The sequence below is a fragment of the Mastigoproctus giganteus genome, chromosome 5 (genome assembly GCF_048544385.1).
Source record: "Mastigoproctus giganteus isolate SK-2022 chromosome 5, ASM4854438v1, whole genome shotgun sequence".
In the NCBI taxonomy this organism is placed as follows: Eukaryota; Metazoa; Arthropoda; class Arachnida; order Uropygi; family Thelyphonidae; genus Mastigoproctus; species Mastigoproctus giganteus.
Genome location: NC_143579.1, coordinates 202,166,957 through 202,185,854, shown reverse-complemented (window position 1 = coordinate 202,185,854; position 18,898 = coordinate 202,166,957). Strand labels below are relative to the sequence as shown.

At 36.3% G+C, this 18,898-nt stretch overlaps 1 protein-coding gene across 1 annotated transcript in view; it reads right to left on the bottom strand.

Moving 5' to 3' along the window:
• The window catches only part of LOC150086010 (A disintegrin and metalloproteinase with thrombospondin motifs like), a 63,094-nt gene that overhangs the window by 19,522 nt on the left and 24,674 nt on the right, over positions 1–18,898 (bottom strand). Inside the window, exons 4-6 of the mRNA XM_090374770.1 lie at positions 8,165–8,214; positions 6,181–6,292; positions 2,654–2,821 (exon numbers count right to left, since the gene is read on the bottom strand). Coding sequence (XP_090230896.1) covers positions 2,654–2,821; positions 6,181–6,292; positions 8,165–8,214 — 330 coding nt within the window. The remainder of the gene's footprint in view (positions 1–2,653; positions 2,822–6,180; positions 6,293–8,164; positions 8,215–18,898) is intronic.

The window sequence follows — 18,898 nt, the reverse complement described above, 5'->3', positions numbered from 1 at the left end:
GTTATTCAGGGAGTTGAATGCCAGAGGTGTATTAAACTCTGGCAGTAAGCTAGATAATCATGTAATAATGAGAGTAAAGTTGAGGAGAAATTGTTGAAGATAAACATAAGAAAGGCACCTTGAGTGGATGGAATCTATCCAGTTATATTAAAGGAGGCAGCAAAGGAAGTAAGCAAACCCTTAGCCATAATTATGAGAGCTTCCCTGGGCTCAGGGAAGGTACCCATGGACTGGAGATGTGCAAAAGTGACCCCAATCCACAAAGAAGGATCAAAGGGAGACAGATAATTACAGACCTGTTAGTTTAACTTCTGTTCCAGGGAAATTAATGGAGGCACTGGTTAAAGAAGCATTGCAGGATCATCTAGGCAAGACTTCAGTTATAACTTGGACACAGCATGGTTTTGTTAAGGGGAAGTCTTGTCTGACCAATTTGATTGAATACTATGATGTAGTCACGAAGAAACTGGATGCAAATAATAACTTTGATATCATATATTTGTATCTTAGAAAGGCCTTTGATACTGTTGCACATGGAAGACTGCTACACAATTTGGAGCAGTGTGATATAGGATGCAAATTGCTGCTATGGATAAAGGGGTGGTTGAGGGGGAGAAGAGAGAGAGTGGTAATCAATGGACACTGCTCATCGTGGACTAATGTTATTAGTGGAGTCCCTCAGGGTTCACTGTTGGGTTCATTGTTGTTTTCTGTATTTATAAAAGATACTGATGATGGTATATCAGGCTTAATGTCCAAGTTTCAGATGATATGAAGGTTGGCAGGGTTGTTAATGACAGTATGCTACTGCTGCTGCTGCTGCAACAAGATCTAGAAAAGTTGAGCAGATGGGCTGAGAATTGGCAAATGAAGTTTAACATTGACAAATGTAAAGTACTAAATATGGGAAGCAGTAACCCCAGAGTAATGTATCAACTCTGTTGTACTACAATGACAGTGGTAGAGAATGAAAAGGACCTTGGGATAATTGTGCAGGCAGATATGAAGTTCTCTGAGCAGTGCAGACAGTCTGCAAGAGTAGCTCATGGTGCCTTGTCAATGATATACAGGAATTTTTCTAGCAGGGATAAGGAGGTGATTAGTCCCCTTGTATAAGGCAATGGTCAGGCCTCACCTTGAGTACTGTATACAGGTCTGGAGGCCTCATTTTAAGAAGGATGTAGAGCTGTTGGAACGAGTACAGAGAAGGGCAACAAGATTAGTGAATGGAACAAAGGATTGCTCTTATGAAGAAAGGCTTAAGTTTTGCAAATTACAGTGTCTGGAGACTACGCACCTATGAGGTGGTCTTGAGGTGTATAAAGCCTTGAATGGTTTGAGCATGCTCAATGGTGATGGGATTCTTCCTTTTGCTCAGAATAATCACCTAAGAAGGCATAAATTCAAATTGAGGAAAGACAGTTGTAGGATTGATGTGTGGAAGTTTGCCTTTAGCCACCGGGTGGTTGATTGCTGGAACAAACTTCCATCTGTCGTAGAAGTTGATAGCTTAAATAGATTCAAGGTAGAACTTCACAAACATCTGGAGCAAGTGGATGGGTGAAATAAGGGGTTTTTTTTTTTTTTTTTTGGCTGATGCTATATAAGCTTGGCTTCTTGCATCACGTGCCTTTACTAATGCTAAATGCTTTAAATAATAACAGCCACATAAAATTAGGAAATATGGTAGCCTCTTTGTTTCCAGATTACTTTTGGGATGAGGGCATCAGACTTCCCAATGTGATGCAACTATTACTGGCAGCTTGCACTAGTATGGGCACCAGAAATAGTTTTCAAGCACATATATATGAACTGTGGAAATTCAGTATTAATTGTAATGGGGTGCCATATTAATTCCATCTTTCTGTCTATTGTACTTAGATAGAATATGTGGTGGCACCTTGAAAGCTGTTAGATCATTTCTAGGTCACAGACACTGATAGGAGTTTCTGATTGCTAGAATTTCACAATAATGAGGAATTTATGGTGCCATGGTTCTTCCACAGCTATTCACTAAAATCTGTAAACTATAACTACTTGCAACCTAGAAGTTAGCTGCTGACAAAGGAAGCAGGTGCTTTTAAAAGCTCTAAAATAATATTTAGGGCTGCTTGTCCTCGTATTATTTTCAATCTAACTGGGTTATTTTTGTAAAATAGCTATTTCTTTAATAAATAGCCAGAAAAGGTGCTAATTTTGAAATAAACCTGAAAACAGAATTAATAGTACTGAATATACATGTTTTTTTAATATTTTTATACATAATAAGGGGAGATAAACTTGAAATTTCACTAATTGAACAGTCTTTAAATTGGAAAAATAGAAGAAAATAAGGATCTGATGTCTAAAAAATTTTTTTTTTATAATTTTCATCAGAATTAATATATATTTTTTAAAAAATCCAAGGTATAAAACACAATGTGCTTTAAAAGTTAATTTTTTGAAACTTAAAAAGTTACATACAATAAATATTGCAATCCATTAAGAAAAGTAAAATTTTGGCACTGTTCAAGCAGAATTACAAAAAAAAAAAGAAGTTTGTCCAAAAATTAAAAAGAAAATCGACACCTGTCATGTGTCCTGCCACCATTATGGTTAATATTAAAAGCTCTAAATAAATTATGAATACACTATGAAGTATATTATCACTCACAAACTGTAGTAGTTGAGTTGTTGTTTGGAGCAAGGAGAAAACTGAGCATAGATTCTGTCATTTCTTATACGACTCATCACATAACTTGTAAATCCCAAACACTTCTCAGCTCCAGGACTGAATGGCATGACATCTGGTGGACCATCTCCATCATGAGGGACACCCAGCCTGTAAAATATTTTTGGTATTTAGGAAAACAATTTTCAGTTATTCTGCATTATTACAGACTATTATACAAGGTTTAGGCAAAAAAAAAGAATGCCTATTTTTCATAAAAAATGTACAACAGGCTGACAAATGACACTGATAAATACATTTTTTGTTTATTTTCTGGGATTACTGAAAATTCGCATAGGAATTTACAGAGAATACCAGATCTTCACTGCATATAATAGTCATGTGGATTAGACCAAACATTGGCAGTATAATTTATTAGTATATAATTGGTACTCCTGCATTAATCTATGTGTGTCATCACTAATAATAATTTTTCAACAGCATTCTTCCAAACTCATACACATGCTCTCTACAATATGATGTCCTGACTTTTAAGACAATTTTGTATATTTAACCTGCTCATCACATTCAAGTTTTTTGCTGAGATGTGTCGAAAAAAAAAAAAAAAAAAAAAAAAACAACCAGAATAGGTTTTTTTTTTTTTTTGTAGTTGTAGGTGCATAGGCTTCTGTGGCCATAATGCACCTTCCAAAGTTTTTGCAGTACTTTAATCCAAGCCCGAGGCAGGAATCGAACCCACGACCTTTGGGTTGCCAGGCAGGCATTTTACCCACCCGGCTGGCCCGGTCGGCAATCAGAATAGGAGGCCAAGTGATAAACTATAAGGAGGACTGCTTGTCCTAAGTCAAAATTTTTTATGCAGTCTTATATTTGCATTAGCAACTAAAGCGATATTGCTCCGTGAATATGCGGTGGTCATTCCCTGACCTTTCCGCATCCTCCATATTTGGTGGTGACGGGCTCGAACCCCGGTCTAATCAAGAAGCATGTGCTACGCACTGCTGCTCCTTCCAACCTGGCTACAGAGGCACCTGACAATAGCTTGGTTAAAAAATTCTAATTGTGTTACATTCCTCTAGATTAGCTAACCTTTTCGTGTAATCCCCATCCCAAAGAACAAACAAGCTCCTGATTTAAAGAATTTAGTCCTACTGCCATCAGTTGCTCTGATTTATATAGAGGAGAATATCCTTTTCTGGTAATTGTATTCTCAAAATAAAATTGGTAAATGTATTAATAAATATGTAGCATGCAGATAAAAAATAATAAAAAACGTTAAATACACTTAAGCTAACCATCACTGAAAATTAAAATTTTAAGATTAATTCAAAGTTATAAATAACTGATTAAAATTTAGCAAAACATTATAAGTTCTACAGTAACTAAATACTTTAAGCTACACAACTATTTGTAACTACAAAACGATACAAAAACAGTAGAGAAAGAATGGGATCTGGGAGTTATAATACAGGCAGATATGAAGTTTTCCGAGCAGTGTAAACAGGCAGCCAGGAAAGCCCACGGTGTCCTATCAATGATTTATCAAACATTATCCTGTAGAGGTACAGAGGTCATAGTCCCGCTGTATAAAGCAGCACATTACACACACTGTAAGACCACATTTGGAATACTGTGTTCAAGTATGGAGACATCTGAAAAAAGACATTGAGCTTCCTGAAAGGGTCCAAAGATTGGCAACTCGCATGGTGAGATTGGCAAAAGGACAACCATTTGAGGAAAAAGACTGATTATGTGGGATAGAGAGCTTGAAAACCAGGCAACTCAGAGGTGACTTGATTGAGATTAGTAAAATGAATGAAGGTGGAATTTTCACTGTTACATAGAATTCCAGAACTCGGAGACATAAATTCAAATTACAGGAGAAGAGGGTTAGACAAGATTGTAGGAAGTTTTCTTTTAGCCAGTGAGTTGATTGCTGGAATAGGTTGCCTTCACAGGTAGTGAAGGTTGAGGTAATCAACTATCAATTGCATACACCAAGCAACAGTCTCTATCAGCTGATGGTTTTAACCCAGAACATTACAGGAATAAAGATTATCCTTCTGTGAGTCTTTAAAGTAGAGTTGAAACATCAAAACAGCTGGATGATCCCAGGTTAAGCAACTGAAATTTTTGGAAAGATATTTTTGGAGAAGTGAGAAGACAGGCCACTCGTTTTTGATTTTGAAAGTATGTTGGGTTTATAGTTTGATTTCTGTAATTCTGTTTATATAGCATGGGCATATATTGTTTATCATATTACAAATCACTATAAAAAAAAAAAGTGCACCAGATAAAGAAATTTATTTTATTTGAAAAAGCAACTCAAAAAAGTTTTCATATTGATATTAAGAAGGTTTTCCATATGAGCTCCATTTGTTGTAACTTGAAAAGGGTCCAAACAATAGTCAATTTCAAACTAACTGCTGTCCAGAACATGATGGAACAAAGTATGGATTTTCGGTTCCTCAAATTTTGCAGTTGTGCCTGTTTGCCATCACATGAAAAGATGAATTTGTGCTGTTCAAGTAGCCACTGTCATTTTCAATCTGACTGAGGATGTCCATGCAAACTCCGTTTTATGTGGTTGATTGTGCGATTTAAGCGCTTGCAATCTGAATTTTATAAGCATAAAGCTTCAAATGAATGTGGAGAACTTCCAAATGAGGTCAAATGAAGTTCTCCTGCTGGAACAAGTTGAATCCCTCAAGCTGCAATGAAAAGCTTCATGAACTTGTCCATCGACTGTCTCCCAGCCTTGCCAGCTTACTTCTTTTCAACACCTGAACAGAATGAATAAATATGTTCAGCTTGCTCCTGTCTGGCACATAAACAGAACGAACAGAATGACCAGAACACTGCCTGTTTCTTAAAAGTGCTTCAACACCACCCTGTATAGATCATTTTCCAGGTGCTTTCTTGCCAACATATTAAAATAAAGAAATAAAATAAATGTTCTGTTTATACTCTGAGATGTCCATGTAAAGTCAGAGGAGTTTGCACAGTAGAGAGATAAAATAACACCTCCATATTTAGTAGTCATGTGAGTTTGAACCATGGCCACTGAAAGTGCATGTACTTCTGTGCCAATAAACTTGACCACTCTGTCATATTCCAACTGGTATCATCTTTGCAGTTTAATCTCCAAGTTTAATCACACACACACACACACACACACACACACACACACACACACACACACACACACACACACACACACACACACACACACACACACACACACCACTTTCTGTTATGGTAATGCCATTTTGAGAATGGGCTTTCTCTGTTTTGCCATTTAGTGGTTATGTCATTTGATGAAATTTGCCAAAACTTTTTGAGTTGTTCTTTCATATAAAATTAACTGTTTATCTTTATCTGCCATATTTTTCTGTTTACAATGGTTTATAGCATGGTGAATAATATATGCCCACTCTGTAATTGTGCTATTATAAGTTTTCTTTAACAAAATTCCTCATATAAAGTGAAGTGCTGCAGTTGATACTTACAAATGGGCAATTTCATGTGTATGTAGCTGTATTCCACTATATGTTCCTGGGTTATCCTCAGCTTCTCCAAATTTGAACTGTTCTGTACAAGCACCACCAATCCATGAAAGGCCTAAAGAAATGATGAACCAAAAAAATCCATTTTGTATTACAAACAGAAGAAATTAATTTTCTCAGAAAGAAATACATCTAATATTCAAGTTTAGGATCTAACCAGTTATATCACATAGACAGTGTGACAGCTTTAAATTTCTAGGTTCAAGTACCTGTTGAGGGGCAGTAATTAGTGCTATACCTATCATTTCAGAGAGAAAGAATAGGAAGAAGTGTTAAGCCATCTGTATAAAACAGTGTAAATAAGTCATACCTGTGATTCATATAGGTGGTCCAGCACACCTGTATGCAGAGGTGTGATGAAGAGGGGCTTGCAAGAGCCCTTATTAAATTTTTGGGGATTATCTGAGCCCCCTTATTAAAAAAAAAAGTAGTTTGATAAAATTTAAAAGGATATTTTAACTAGAGATCATTCTTAGCACTGCCATTCTTAAGTGAGCTCCTTGTTAACAATTTGGCAGCACGTCCCTGCCTGTATGAGGTATACTATAATGCATATCATATGATGAGCATTTATAAATGCTTTAATATGCTATATCTCAGAATGTTTATTGAGTAAACACGAGTCATAAAGGGTTTCAAATGCATTAAGATACACAGAAATGGGGTTCATTACAGAAGTTACAACAGATTTTCAAAATATCCACAATTAGCATGCATAAAATTACAGCATCACTGCCCTATACAATTAAACAGCTGTAAATTTAGCAAATTTAGTGCAAGATAATGGACTTAATTTATAGCACTGAATCCATTTTTAGTGGGTCCCTTTGTTATAATTCAACTTAAGATCTGATGTAAAAATACAGAAAGCCCTGAGCCAAAAACAATATGGTAATTGTGGGTGCAGTCAACTATTTCAACCTTTTAAAGACAGAGTTGTTACCCATGCTGCTCAACAGTAGTGTTCAGTGAGGGCAGAGTGGATGAAGTTAGCTGTTCAAATAGCTCCCTCATGCTCAGATATCCAGATACGATGCCTAGTTTTCAGATTTTACAATTTACAGAAGACTTCTTTTGTGCCTCTGACTAACTGTGTTGCTCTTTTTGGTACCCATTCCCATAGATGTCCATCCTTTCCTAAAATGAGGCTTCTGAACCTGTATGCCATACTCCAGATGTGGCTTAATTTCTAGACAATGGGATATGGGATTACCTTACACAATGGGATAATCATATCTTTGTTATATGAAATAAAATGATATAAAATTTCTATATATCACTGATAGAACCTCACCATGTCCTGAGAGCCTGTCTGCCCTACTCAAACTTCATGTTGTAATATACAATTACTTCTATCAATTTTTTCCATTACCTTCACATTGTTACTCCCCAAATGATATGTCATTCTGGGATTCCTGATACCCAAATGCAGTGCCTTACATTTATCAATGTTAAATTATTATGTTTGGCATAACCTATTAATTCTTATGACCTCATTACATTATTACCAAATAATTTAATTTACAACATTTACTAAGTATTTAATCAGGATGCTTAGCACTGGTTCTATTGCCAGGAGGGCCACTGCCAGCAGTCTGAGAAGCCTAGCACTCCCATACTATTCACACTGTTGACTTCATGTTTAGTCCCATTATTTGAGATGCTTATTTATTATTATTGTTTTTTTATTCAATTGCTGATACAGTTATTTCAATGGTCCGAATAAAGATTAGTAAGAAGATTCAGGGGAAACAATGAGATTTAATTATATTGTAAATAACAGTCATTTACAACTTAATTAAAAAAATCAATTTTAAAAAACAACACATTGTATGTGCGCATTTCTATAATTAAGATTTACTGCAACTGTATTACAAAAATCAGAATAAGAAATTTATAAGGATTAACATTTTTTTAAATTCTTTACCTGCTATCTTTTTATTTACAACATCACCTTGTACTTGCACCAAATCTCTGCTAAAAATTAATAAACAAAAAAATGTGACAATAATCTTTGTTGATGTTTAAGATGATTAAAAATTATTTATTTTTTATTCATGTTTTAAAATATATTTATTTTTTATTCATGTTTTAAAATAATCAGATATACATGCTATGAATCTGAATCAGAGCATTTAAATTCAGGTCGATAGTAAATTTCATAATTTATTATGGACCCATAGACCAGGAAACCTGACAGATTGTTGATATTTCCAGGTTCTTTCCTTGCTTTTAACTCCACAAAACTATCAAATTTCCAGATTTATTTCATGTTTTATTAGCAGCTGCTCCCAATCTCAAGTTGCAGAACCACGTTTACAGATATACTTGGTAGGGTCACCAAGTAAATTATTATTATTATAGCACATCACCTATTCATCCTACCCATCTTGATTACACAAGATTAGGCAACACTGTGTTCCAACAGATACTTTTAGTATTAGTATTAATAGTGGCAAATGATGCAAGAAATGCATAAATTCAAAATTTGAATTTATGCCCTCTCAGGCATCAGTCAAAAAAAAAAAAAAAAACCCTTCCTATTTCACCTATCCATTCCCTTCAATAGTTTGTCTAGTTCTTCCTTGAATTTATTTAAGCTATCCACTTCCACAACAACAGATGGAAGTTTGTTCCAGCAATGAATCACCTGCTGGCTAAAGGAAACCTTTCCTCAATTTGAATTTATGTCCCCTCATATGCATAGTAATAGAGGCATGTGATGCAAGAAAGCAGGGCGCCTCCGTCGCCAGGTGGGAAGGAGCAACATTGCGTAGCACACGCTTCTTGATTAGACCGGGGTTCGAGCCTGTCACCACCAAATACGGAGGATGTGGAAAGGTCAGGGAATGACCACTGCATATCCTGGAGCAATATGGCCTTAGTTGCTAATACTCCTAAAAACCAAACAACAACAACAACAACAGCAAGAAAGCAAGTGTATAAACTTATCTAGCATCAGCCAAAAAAAAAAAAAAAAAAATTTCACACATCCATTCCCTCTAAAAGTTTAATAGCTAAGCAAGAGGAAGAATGCCATCAGCACTGAGCTTGCTCAATCTCTTCAAGAGCTTAAAGTACCCTAACACAGGGTACTTTAAGTACTTTTTTTTTTTACCCTAACTTAAAGTACCTACTCTCCAAATGCTGCAATTTGTAGAACTGAAGCCTTTTTTGGTAAGAGAACCCTTTCTTTCCCCTCACCAATCTTGTTGCTCTTCTCTAAACTTGCCCTTAGTGATACACGGCTCCAATTTGTACAGCAGTCTTTTATGCAACAGTATCAAAGGCTTTCCTGAAATCCATTTTTGAACCACAGTATGGAATTAACTAACCCCAATCATTAGCTGAGCCCTTTTAAAGACTTAACTTCAATCAGATACTCACACAGATAATTTCTGGAATTAGCAAATTACAAAAGTGGAGCCTCTCCCTGTTGGAATAACTCTGTGCAAGTAACTAATCTTGTTCTTTGGCAAAAATATTCTAAGTTCACATTGGTCTGGAATTGAAATTTCAAGAACTCTATACAATTTTCAAGATGTGGTCTAACCATTATTTGGGATGCTTTACATCCCAAATAATGCATTGCTTGCATTTTATAATAAGATGAGTACTGATGCCAAAATATCAGGGAATCTAAGAATAATCATACTAGAAATAGATTATGGAGGCAGCAGCCTTCAATGTGGTTATAGCATACCTGGATTATTAATCCTCTAGTGAGTGTGCTTGTTATTTTATAAAAAAAAAAAAAAAAACTAAAAAGTAAATTGTCTTTTAGCATTAGTAAAGGCACATGATGCAAGAAAACCCCGGGGGCTCACATCTGGTGAGTATGGGCTTGGCAAACCCAGGGTCCTGAGCTGGATATCATCATTCTTCTCTTTCTTGGTGATTCCTTTCTACTTCTCTCTCTCTCTCTCTCTCTCTCTCTCTCTCTCTCTCTCTCTCAGGGTAACTCGGGAATTTTTTTTTTTTTTTTTGGCTGGTGCAGCATAAGCCTCAGGCTTCCTTGTACCATGTGGCTAATAATAATAATAATAATAATATATAGCATCAGTCATAAAAAAAAAAAACCTTCTCATTTCATCCATCCACTTGCTTCAAATGTTTCTGTAGTTCTACCTTGAATCGATTTAGGCTATCAGTTTCTACAACAACAGATGGAAGTTTGTTCCATCACTCAACCACTCGCTGGCTAAAAGCAAACTTCCACATATCTATACTACAACTGTCTTTCCTCAAATTTGAATTTATGCCCTCTCAGGCAATTATTCTGAACAAGAGGAAGAATCCCATTAGCATTGAGCATGCTCAAACCATTCAAGGCTTTCTACACCTCAATCAGATGACTAGTCTCCAGACACTGTAATTTACAAAACTTAACCTTTTGTTCCACTCAACAATCTTGTTGCCCTTCTCTGTACTCGTTCCAGCAGCTTTACATCTTTCTTAAAATGAAGCCTCTAGACCTATACACAAGGTGTGACCTGACCATTGCCTTATACAAGGCGATAATCACCTCCTTATCCCTGCTCAAAAAAATTCTGTATATCACTGACAAGACACCATTTTGACAGACACATGACAAGGCACATTTTAGTAGTGGTAGTAGTAATAGTGGCATGTGATGCAAGAAAGCAAGCATATGAGCTTATGCAGCATCAGCCAATAAAAAATAATAAAAAAAAATTCACACAACCATTCCCTCTAAATGTTTGTCCAATTCCTCCTTAAATTTATTTAACCTATCAACTTCCACAACGACAGATGGAAGTTATTCCAGCAATTAACCACCTGCTGGCTAAAGGCAAATTTCCACACATCTATTCTACATCTGCCTTTCCTCAATTTAAATTTATGCCCCCTTAGGTTCGTAATCTGAACAAGTGGAAGAATCCCATCAGAATTCAACATACTCAACCCATTCAAGGCCTTATACACCTTATCAGATCACCTCGCAGGTGCCTAGTCTCCAGCCGCAGCAATTTTCACAACTTAAGCCTCTCTTGGTAAGAGGATCCCTTCATTCCCCTTACCAATCTTGTTGCCCTTCTCCCATCATAAATTTCAAGCAAAGCAAATCTACATCCTTTCTACATCCTGCACGGAGTACTCAAGGTGTAGCCTGACCATTGCCTTATACAGAGGGACACACCTCCTCTTCCCTGCTAGCAAAAGTTCTGTATATCATTGACAAAACCCCATGACCTGCCCTGGCAGCCTGTCTGCATTGCTCAGAAAACTTCATATCTGACTGCACAATTACTTCCAGGTCTTATTATTTTCTGCCACCTTTAGTGTAGTACCACACAGTTGGTACGTTCCTCTGGGGTTACTTCTACCCATATGCAGTACTTTGCATTTGTCAATGTTAAACTTCAGTTGCCACTTCTCGGCCCATCTTCCCAAATTTTCTAGATCCTGTTGCAGTAGCACACTGCCATTACTGTCATTAAGAATCCTGCCAACCTTTTTATCACCTACAAACTTTGACACTAAGCCCGATATACCTTCATCAATATCATTGATAAATATACAAAACAACAGTGGACCCAACACTGAATCCTGTGGGACTGTGGGACAGAGCAGCGCCCACTGATTACCACTCTCTGTCTTCTCCCACTCAACCATCCTTTTATCCATTGTAGCAACTTACCCTTAATACCATTCTGCACCAATCTGTACAGTAGTCTTCGATGCACAACAGTGTCAAAAGCTTTCCTGAAATCCAAGCATATGATATCAAAATGATTTTTTGCATTCAGTTCCTTTGTAACCACATCATAATATCCAATCAAATTTGTCAGACAAGACTTACCCATAACAAATCTATGCTGTGTCTGAATTATTGCTGCGTCTTATCTAGATGATCCTACAATGCATCGTTAACCAGTAACTCCATTATTTTACCCGGAACAGAAGTTAAACTAACTGTTCTGTAATTACTCGTGTCACACTTCGATCCCCCTTTGTGAATTGGGGATACATTTGCACATCTCCAGTCTGTGGGGACCTCCTCAGAGTCCAAGGATGCTCTCATAATTATAGCTAAGGGTTTGCTTACTTCCTTTGCTGCCTCCTTTATTATAACTGGATAGATCTCATTCATCCCAGGTGCCTTTCTTATGTTTAACTTCAACAATTTCTCCTCCACTTTGCTCTCAGTTATTACAAAATCATTAATACCATGTAGATGCAAAATACTCATTCAGTTTGTTTGCTATCTTTTGGGTTTATGTTTTTATTAATTAACAGCATAATCCCTCCTCCCTTCCTATCCTGTCTATCCTTTCTGTACACATTGTACACCAAAATTGCAATTCTGCATTCCTAACATCTGTGTTACACCATGTCTCTGATATCCCAACAATATCTGCCTTTGATGTCTTGACCAACACTTCAAATTCATCAAATTTATTTACTATACTTCTGGCATTGGTATACATGCAAGTATATATGCATCTATTATTATTCTTAGTTACCCTAACACATCCTATATACCCACCTGTTTTATGATGACTGCCATCAGTCCCTGAAACCCCCAGCACCCCTTGCTCCAGGCCACTGCTTATTCTAATAGAAGTAGTGCAAGAATCATCTTTGCCTCTGCCTGCACCTACTTTTAACCTTTCAGTCTGTGAATCCCCCCCCTCAAGCTAGCAGTTTTCCAACCCACCTAACACTGCCTCGATAGCATCAGCAAATATTCTTGCACCCTTTCTATTTAAGTGTATCCCATCCCTGTAGAAGCAGTCTCTCCTGTTAATAAGCACAGACCACACTGAAAAAAATTCTACCCCTTGAGCCTTGCACATTCCCTCCAGGGCCAAACTGATTGAAAAGGCTATCATCATATACTCCCTCCTATCATGTCTGGGCAGTATTGCAGACACTTTCAAATTTAATCGTAACTCACGACTTTTTTGCAACATTGACCGGTATTTGTTAAGTAAATCTGTAGATCACCTACTCTTAATGTCATATGTGCCAACATGTACAAAAATATCATCCTTTGTACCCTTAAAAGATGATATATGCTTCGCAACATCATCAACTTTTGCCCCTGGTAGACATACCCTGGTCCTATTACATCTAACCTTTTTAAGTAATATATTCCCCGTCTCCCTGACAAAAGAGTCACCAACAATAACTAGTTCCTTTGGTACCAGCACATTCTGCCTTGAAAATTGCTGCTGTGTTGCCTGATGCCCAAGAGTGAGCTCTGGCATTGAGTTGGGCAGCTGAGAGCTTGATGGGCCCCCTCATATTAATTTCTTCGAGGGCATCTACCCTACACCTCAAGCTCTCATAGACTCCGTTAGAACGCTGAGTTGATGCCTAATTTCTAGACACACTCTCTGCACCTGGCACACACAAAGACATCCTCCTTAGCTAGATCATGTTCTGTTCCACGAGTTCGGCAAACATTTCACAAGTTGCACATTATTTTTGGCTGTGATGCGTTGGAGAATCTCCCCCGAGTCATAGCACTCCTGCCACGTTGTGCCCGTTGGTTTGCTGCTCTAGTTTGAGGCATGATATTTTAAATTAATCAGATCAATAAATTTAATTAATTAACTGTCAATCAATACTACACTATCTAATAGAATCCTAAATGCAGTGATGCGTATTACACTATATATTTTTACGTTAGTGCTACCTAGTTACCACAATTAAAAATTTGAATTCCCTACCACTCTCTATACAAAAACAATGACTACAAGATTCGAATGAAACAACGGTTTTACGTATATTAAGTAGTAATCTACAAAAACTTATCTAAATTAAAAATAAAAATAACCAGTGTAACTAGAACTATAAGGCTACTTATAAAGTACAATCTAAAATAACAATTAGATAAATAAAATGGCAAACCCATTGCTTTTTTGGAGCCTGTAATTCACAGCTGTAATTTTTAAAGAGAGTCAGTGCCCTCTTAGAATTATGTCAGTGTGGATTTTAATATTCTTCCAGTGTGGAACACTAAAATCCTTGTTAATGGAAAAAACTGGGGCCAAGAGTCTTTCAAACAGTCCATTTTTTCATACAAATGATATTAAATGACATTTATCTGTGTATATATATACACAGATAAATGTGTGTATATATATATATATATATATATATATCTGATAATTAAAATAAATATGATATTTAAAATAAAAAACATCAGCCAGTAGTACGGCAAAAATGCAGAGCGAAACGAAACACAAAATAATATAAAATAAACAAACAGGGAAGGGAAAATAGAGATAATAAGACAAAAAGGTAGTCGATAATCCCCTGTATAATTTAGTCATTAAACCCAATTAATAAAAATGATGTAAATTTAAAATAATGCCAATTATATATAATTTAGCGGTACCCCCCTCGAAGGTACCAGTTCCAAAAGATGTGAAATATCACCAAAAAGGGGTTAAAGAAACTACAAAAACTAAAATATCAAAATGATAGACTGACCATTATGCCCCATATCGACAGAGGACCACGAGGCCAATAATGGTCATGGAATCGCTGAATTTCGATCGTCATACAAATCATTGCAAAGGCGGAAATATCGAAGAACCAAACCACCCTTCCATTCTCCGATAGATCAACCAATGCAGAGGATTTGCATGGCGGTGGTCCTTATGCAGCGAGAAATAATCTATAGAACAGACAGCACTCTTGATCAGCACTCTTTCCATGACTATTATTGGCCTCGTGGTCCTCTATCGATATGGGGCATAATGGTCAGTCTATCATTTTGATATTTTAGTTTTTGTAGTTTCTTTAACCCCTTTTTGGTGATATTTCACGTCTTTTGGAACTGGTACCTTCGGGGGGGGGGGTACCGCTAAATTATATATAATTGGCATTATTTTAAATTTACATCGTTTTTATTAATTGGGTTTAATGACTAAATTATACAGGGGATTATCGACTACCTTTTTGTCTTATTATCTCTACTTTCCCTTCCCTGTTTGTTTATTTTATATTATTTTGCGTTTCGTTTCGCTCTGCATTTTTGCTGTACTACTGGCTGATGTTTTTTATTTTAAATATCATATTTATTTTAATTATCAAGTGGAGGATGTGCATTTGCTGCCTCTAATGATAGCTTCATATTCATATTGATTTATTTTTATTACTTTTGCCTAACTTTTACATCACATTATATAAATTAGTGGTAGTAGTGGGTTGATATGCTAAATAAGCAGCGCCTGTGCCGCCATCTATTCTTTTCCTTTCTATTATATAAGCTGGTTAAGCTTGCATTATGTCAGTGGTGTGGCTCTGATCAAGAGTGCTGTCTGTTCTATAGATTATTTCTTGCTGCATAAGGACCACCGCCATGCAAATCCTCTGCATTGGTTGATCTATCGGAGAATGGAAGGGTGGTTTGGTTCTTTGATATTTCCGCCTTTGCGATGATTTGTATGACGATTGAAATGCAGCGATTCCATGACCATTATTGGCCTCGTGGTCCTCTGTCGATATGGGGCATAATGGTCAGTCTATCATTTTGATATTTTAGTTTTTGTAGTTTCTTTAACCCCTTTTTGGTGATATTTCACGTCTTTTGGAACTGGTACCTTCGAGGGGGGTACCGCTAAATTATATATAATTGGCATTATTTTAAATTTACATCATTTTTATTAATTGGGTTTAATGACTAAATTATACAGGGGATTATCGACTACCTTTTTGTCTTATTATCTCTACTTTCCCTTTCCTGTTTGTTTATTTTATATTATTTTGCGTTTCATTTCGTTTCGTTCTGCATTTTTGCCGTACTACTGGCTGATGTTTTTTATTTTAAATATCATATTTATTTTAATTTATCAAGTGGAGGATGTGCATTTGCTGCCTCTAATGATAGCTTCATATTCATATTTATTTATTTTTATTACTTTTGCCTAACTTTTACATCACATTATATATATATATATATATATATATATATATATATATTTTTTTTTTTTTTTTAATCAAAATCCCAAACAAAGAGGTATTAGAACCTATAGTACTTAGTACCAAGCATGGGCTGAAGATTGACAAGATAAAAGAAGATACCTGTTAACATTAGACTTGAATTTCTATAGATTGCAATTTTCAGAAAATGCATATGAAGGAAGACTGTTCCAGAAAACAGAAGTTGAATGAATAAATTAGGAAGAAGAAAAGTTGGTTTCTGCGAGTTTTAAGTTGGACAGTAAAAGGATGTTGATTGGTTACGGTATGTGTTTGGACTGCTGTGGAAGAGAGAGCAGGAATCACAGAAGCCATTTCAGAAGAACAGTGTCCATGGTAGTATCTATAGAAAAGGCAAGTAGCAGAAACAGAATGTCTATGTGACAGAGAGTGGAGAGATTCTGTTGGAGATGAGTCATTAATTAACCTAACTGCACTCTTTTGAATGGAATATAGAAGCCTGACAGAGGTTTTGGGGGCACCATCCCAGATGTTGGAACAATATTCCATGGTAGGGCAGATTTGCGATTTGTACAGAGTGAACAGTTGTTTGGAAGAAAAGTAACAAAAAGAACAAAAGCGAAAATCAGTTTTTTAGATGCAAAGGAAGGTTGTTGACTGGTTGCAGCATGTCTTTGGATTGCTTTGGAAGAGAGAGAGAGAGAGAGAGAGAGAGAGAGAGAGAGAGAGAGAGAGTGGGGATTATAGAAGCCAATTCAGAAGAACAGCTTATAAAAGACAAATGAAAATAAATTCTGAGAGAATTACAGTAATTTGTGGATGAAACTGACAAATAAAATTGCATATTACTGGCAAACCACTAGTTTTATTCAGAAAACTATGTTCGTTTGTTATTTGGTTTTTAGGAGCATTAGCAACTAAGGCCATATTGCTCCGTGAATATGAAGGTGGTCATTCCTGACCTTTCTGCATCCTCCGTATTTGGTGGTGACGGGTTTGAACCCCAGTCTAATCAAGAAGCGTGTGCTAGCACTGCTGCTCCTCCCCACCTAGCTACGGAGGTGCCGATTTTCCATATCTTGTTGCATGTAAAAGTAAAATTGAAAATATTCGAAAATTTTATTAAATTTAAAATTTAATAAATTGTGTATTAAGTACAATACACAATTACATTTACTAAACAAAACATTTAATGAGAATTTTTTTCATAATTAACAAAATTTAAAATGCTGTTTTAGTTGACTTTCCTCGCAGACCGTAGGTTGGACACCTTCGTGAATCAACTGTAAGCGCCTCGTTCGAGAATTAGGAGGGAGTAATTTCTTTTACTCTGACAAATAATCATCTGTTGTTTCGCGGAAGTGCGTATCCACATTTTTCCGTAAATTTTCCCCATCTCGGTTTACATGGTCACAGTACCTGAATATCCGAATGACACTGACATTTTCAAAAAAAAAAAAAAAAAATTTAAGAACTAGTGACAATACCAATGATGAGAGAAGGAAAACGAGGACAACGAAGGTATTAAACCTTCTAAGCATGAATTGTTGGCATTTGGTGAAAATGAAGTTAGAAAATTGTCAATTAGATTACAGTTAAATGCAATTTGTGGATTTTGGGGGTACCTAATTGAAAAGATGGTTTCGGAAGAATTGAAGAATTTGATGGACGCTCTGAGTATGATACCAATTTCATCGAGTGAATGTGAATGAGGATTTTCACAAATGAATCTGATCGCCAGCCCAACCAGAGCTTCGTTGATGACAAAAACAGTTTTTTCACTACTGTTTATTAAAATTGCAGGCCCACCGCTGACCCGCTTCGATCCAGCAAAATATGTCGATTCGTGGCTGCTTCGGAAATGTCATTCAGCAACCGACACACACAAAGAGGAAGAAAAGAAGTCAGCATAGGGTAATAGAACTTAATAAAAAGTTTTCTACAAAAACTTTATTATAAAATTATTTTTACTTATGTTATTTATTTTTACTTATTATTTTTAGGGGCCATAGTTTAACAAAGGACCCTTAAAATGTCACTCAGTTGACTGCCTGTCCGTCCGTCTGTCACAGCATTGTATCTCTGGAGTCACTCAACCTATTGACTAGAAATTTTGCATGGGTTTGCACATCAAGTGGGCCAACATAACGCCATAATGATCATTGTTGACAAAAATTTGTCTGAGAAATGGAGGGGGGTTAAAATGTTGTTGACAACCTATAGCTACACCGTTGGAAAGAGCTCAACGAGTATTTTAAAATATTTTTTTAAATTAAAAATGGCGGCATCAGACAGGAAAACAAGTAATTTTCGTGTCCCCCCCTCTATTTCCATCGCTATCGGAGCTAAAAATTTAAAAATCACATTAACTATGCGTTATTTATTTTTGCGTTAAAATTAGTTCAAAATCTTTTTTTTGTTGCACTTCAATTTATTGAACTTCAATAACATGCTTCTTTTTACTAAGTAACTCTCCTTTTAGTGACAAAAAGGTTGCTAAATAGTTAGTTAATTTTATAAAGGTCATTTATAAATTTTGCCACAAGAAGTATTTTTTAACAATTTTCAAAGCTGGGGTTGTCCCGGCAAGGAGGTACTCAGAAAGCCAGTGTTGAGGCGGTGGTGGTGGGGAGGCACCTGCACGGAGTCTTGCAGGGCCCTCACCTACCAGTTGCTTCTCCCCCAAGACTTTAATCGCTTCTCCCACTCTTGGTATTCACAACAACTGGAAAGACTCAAA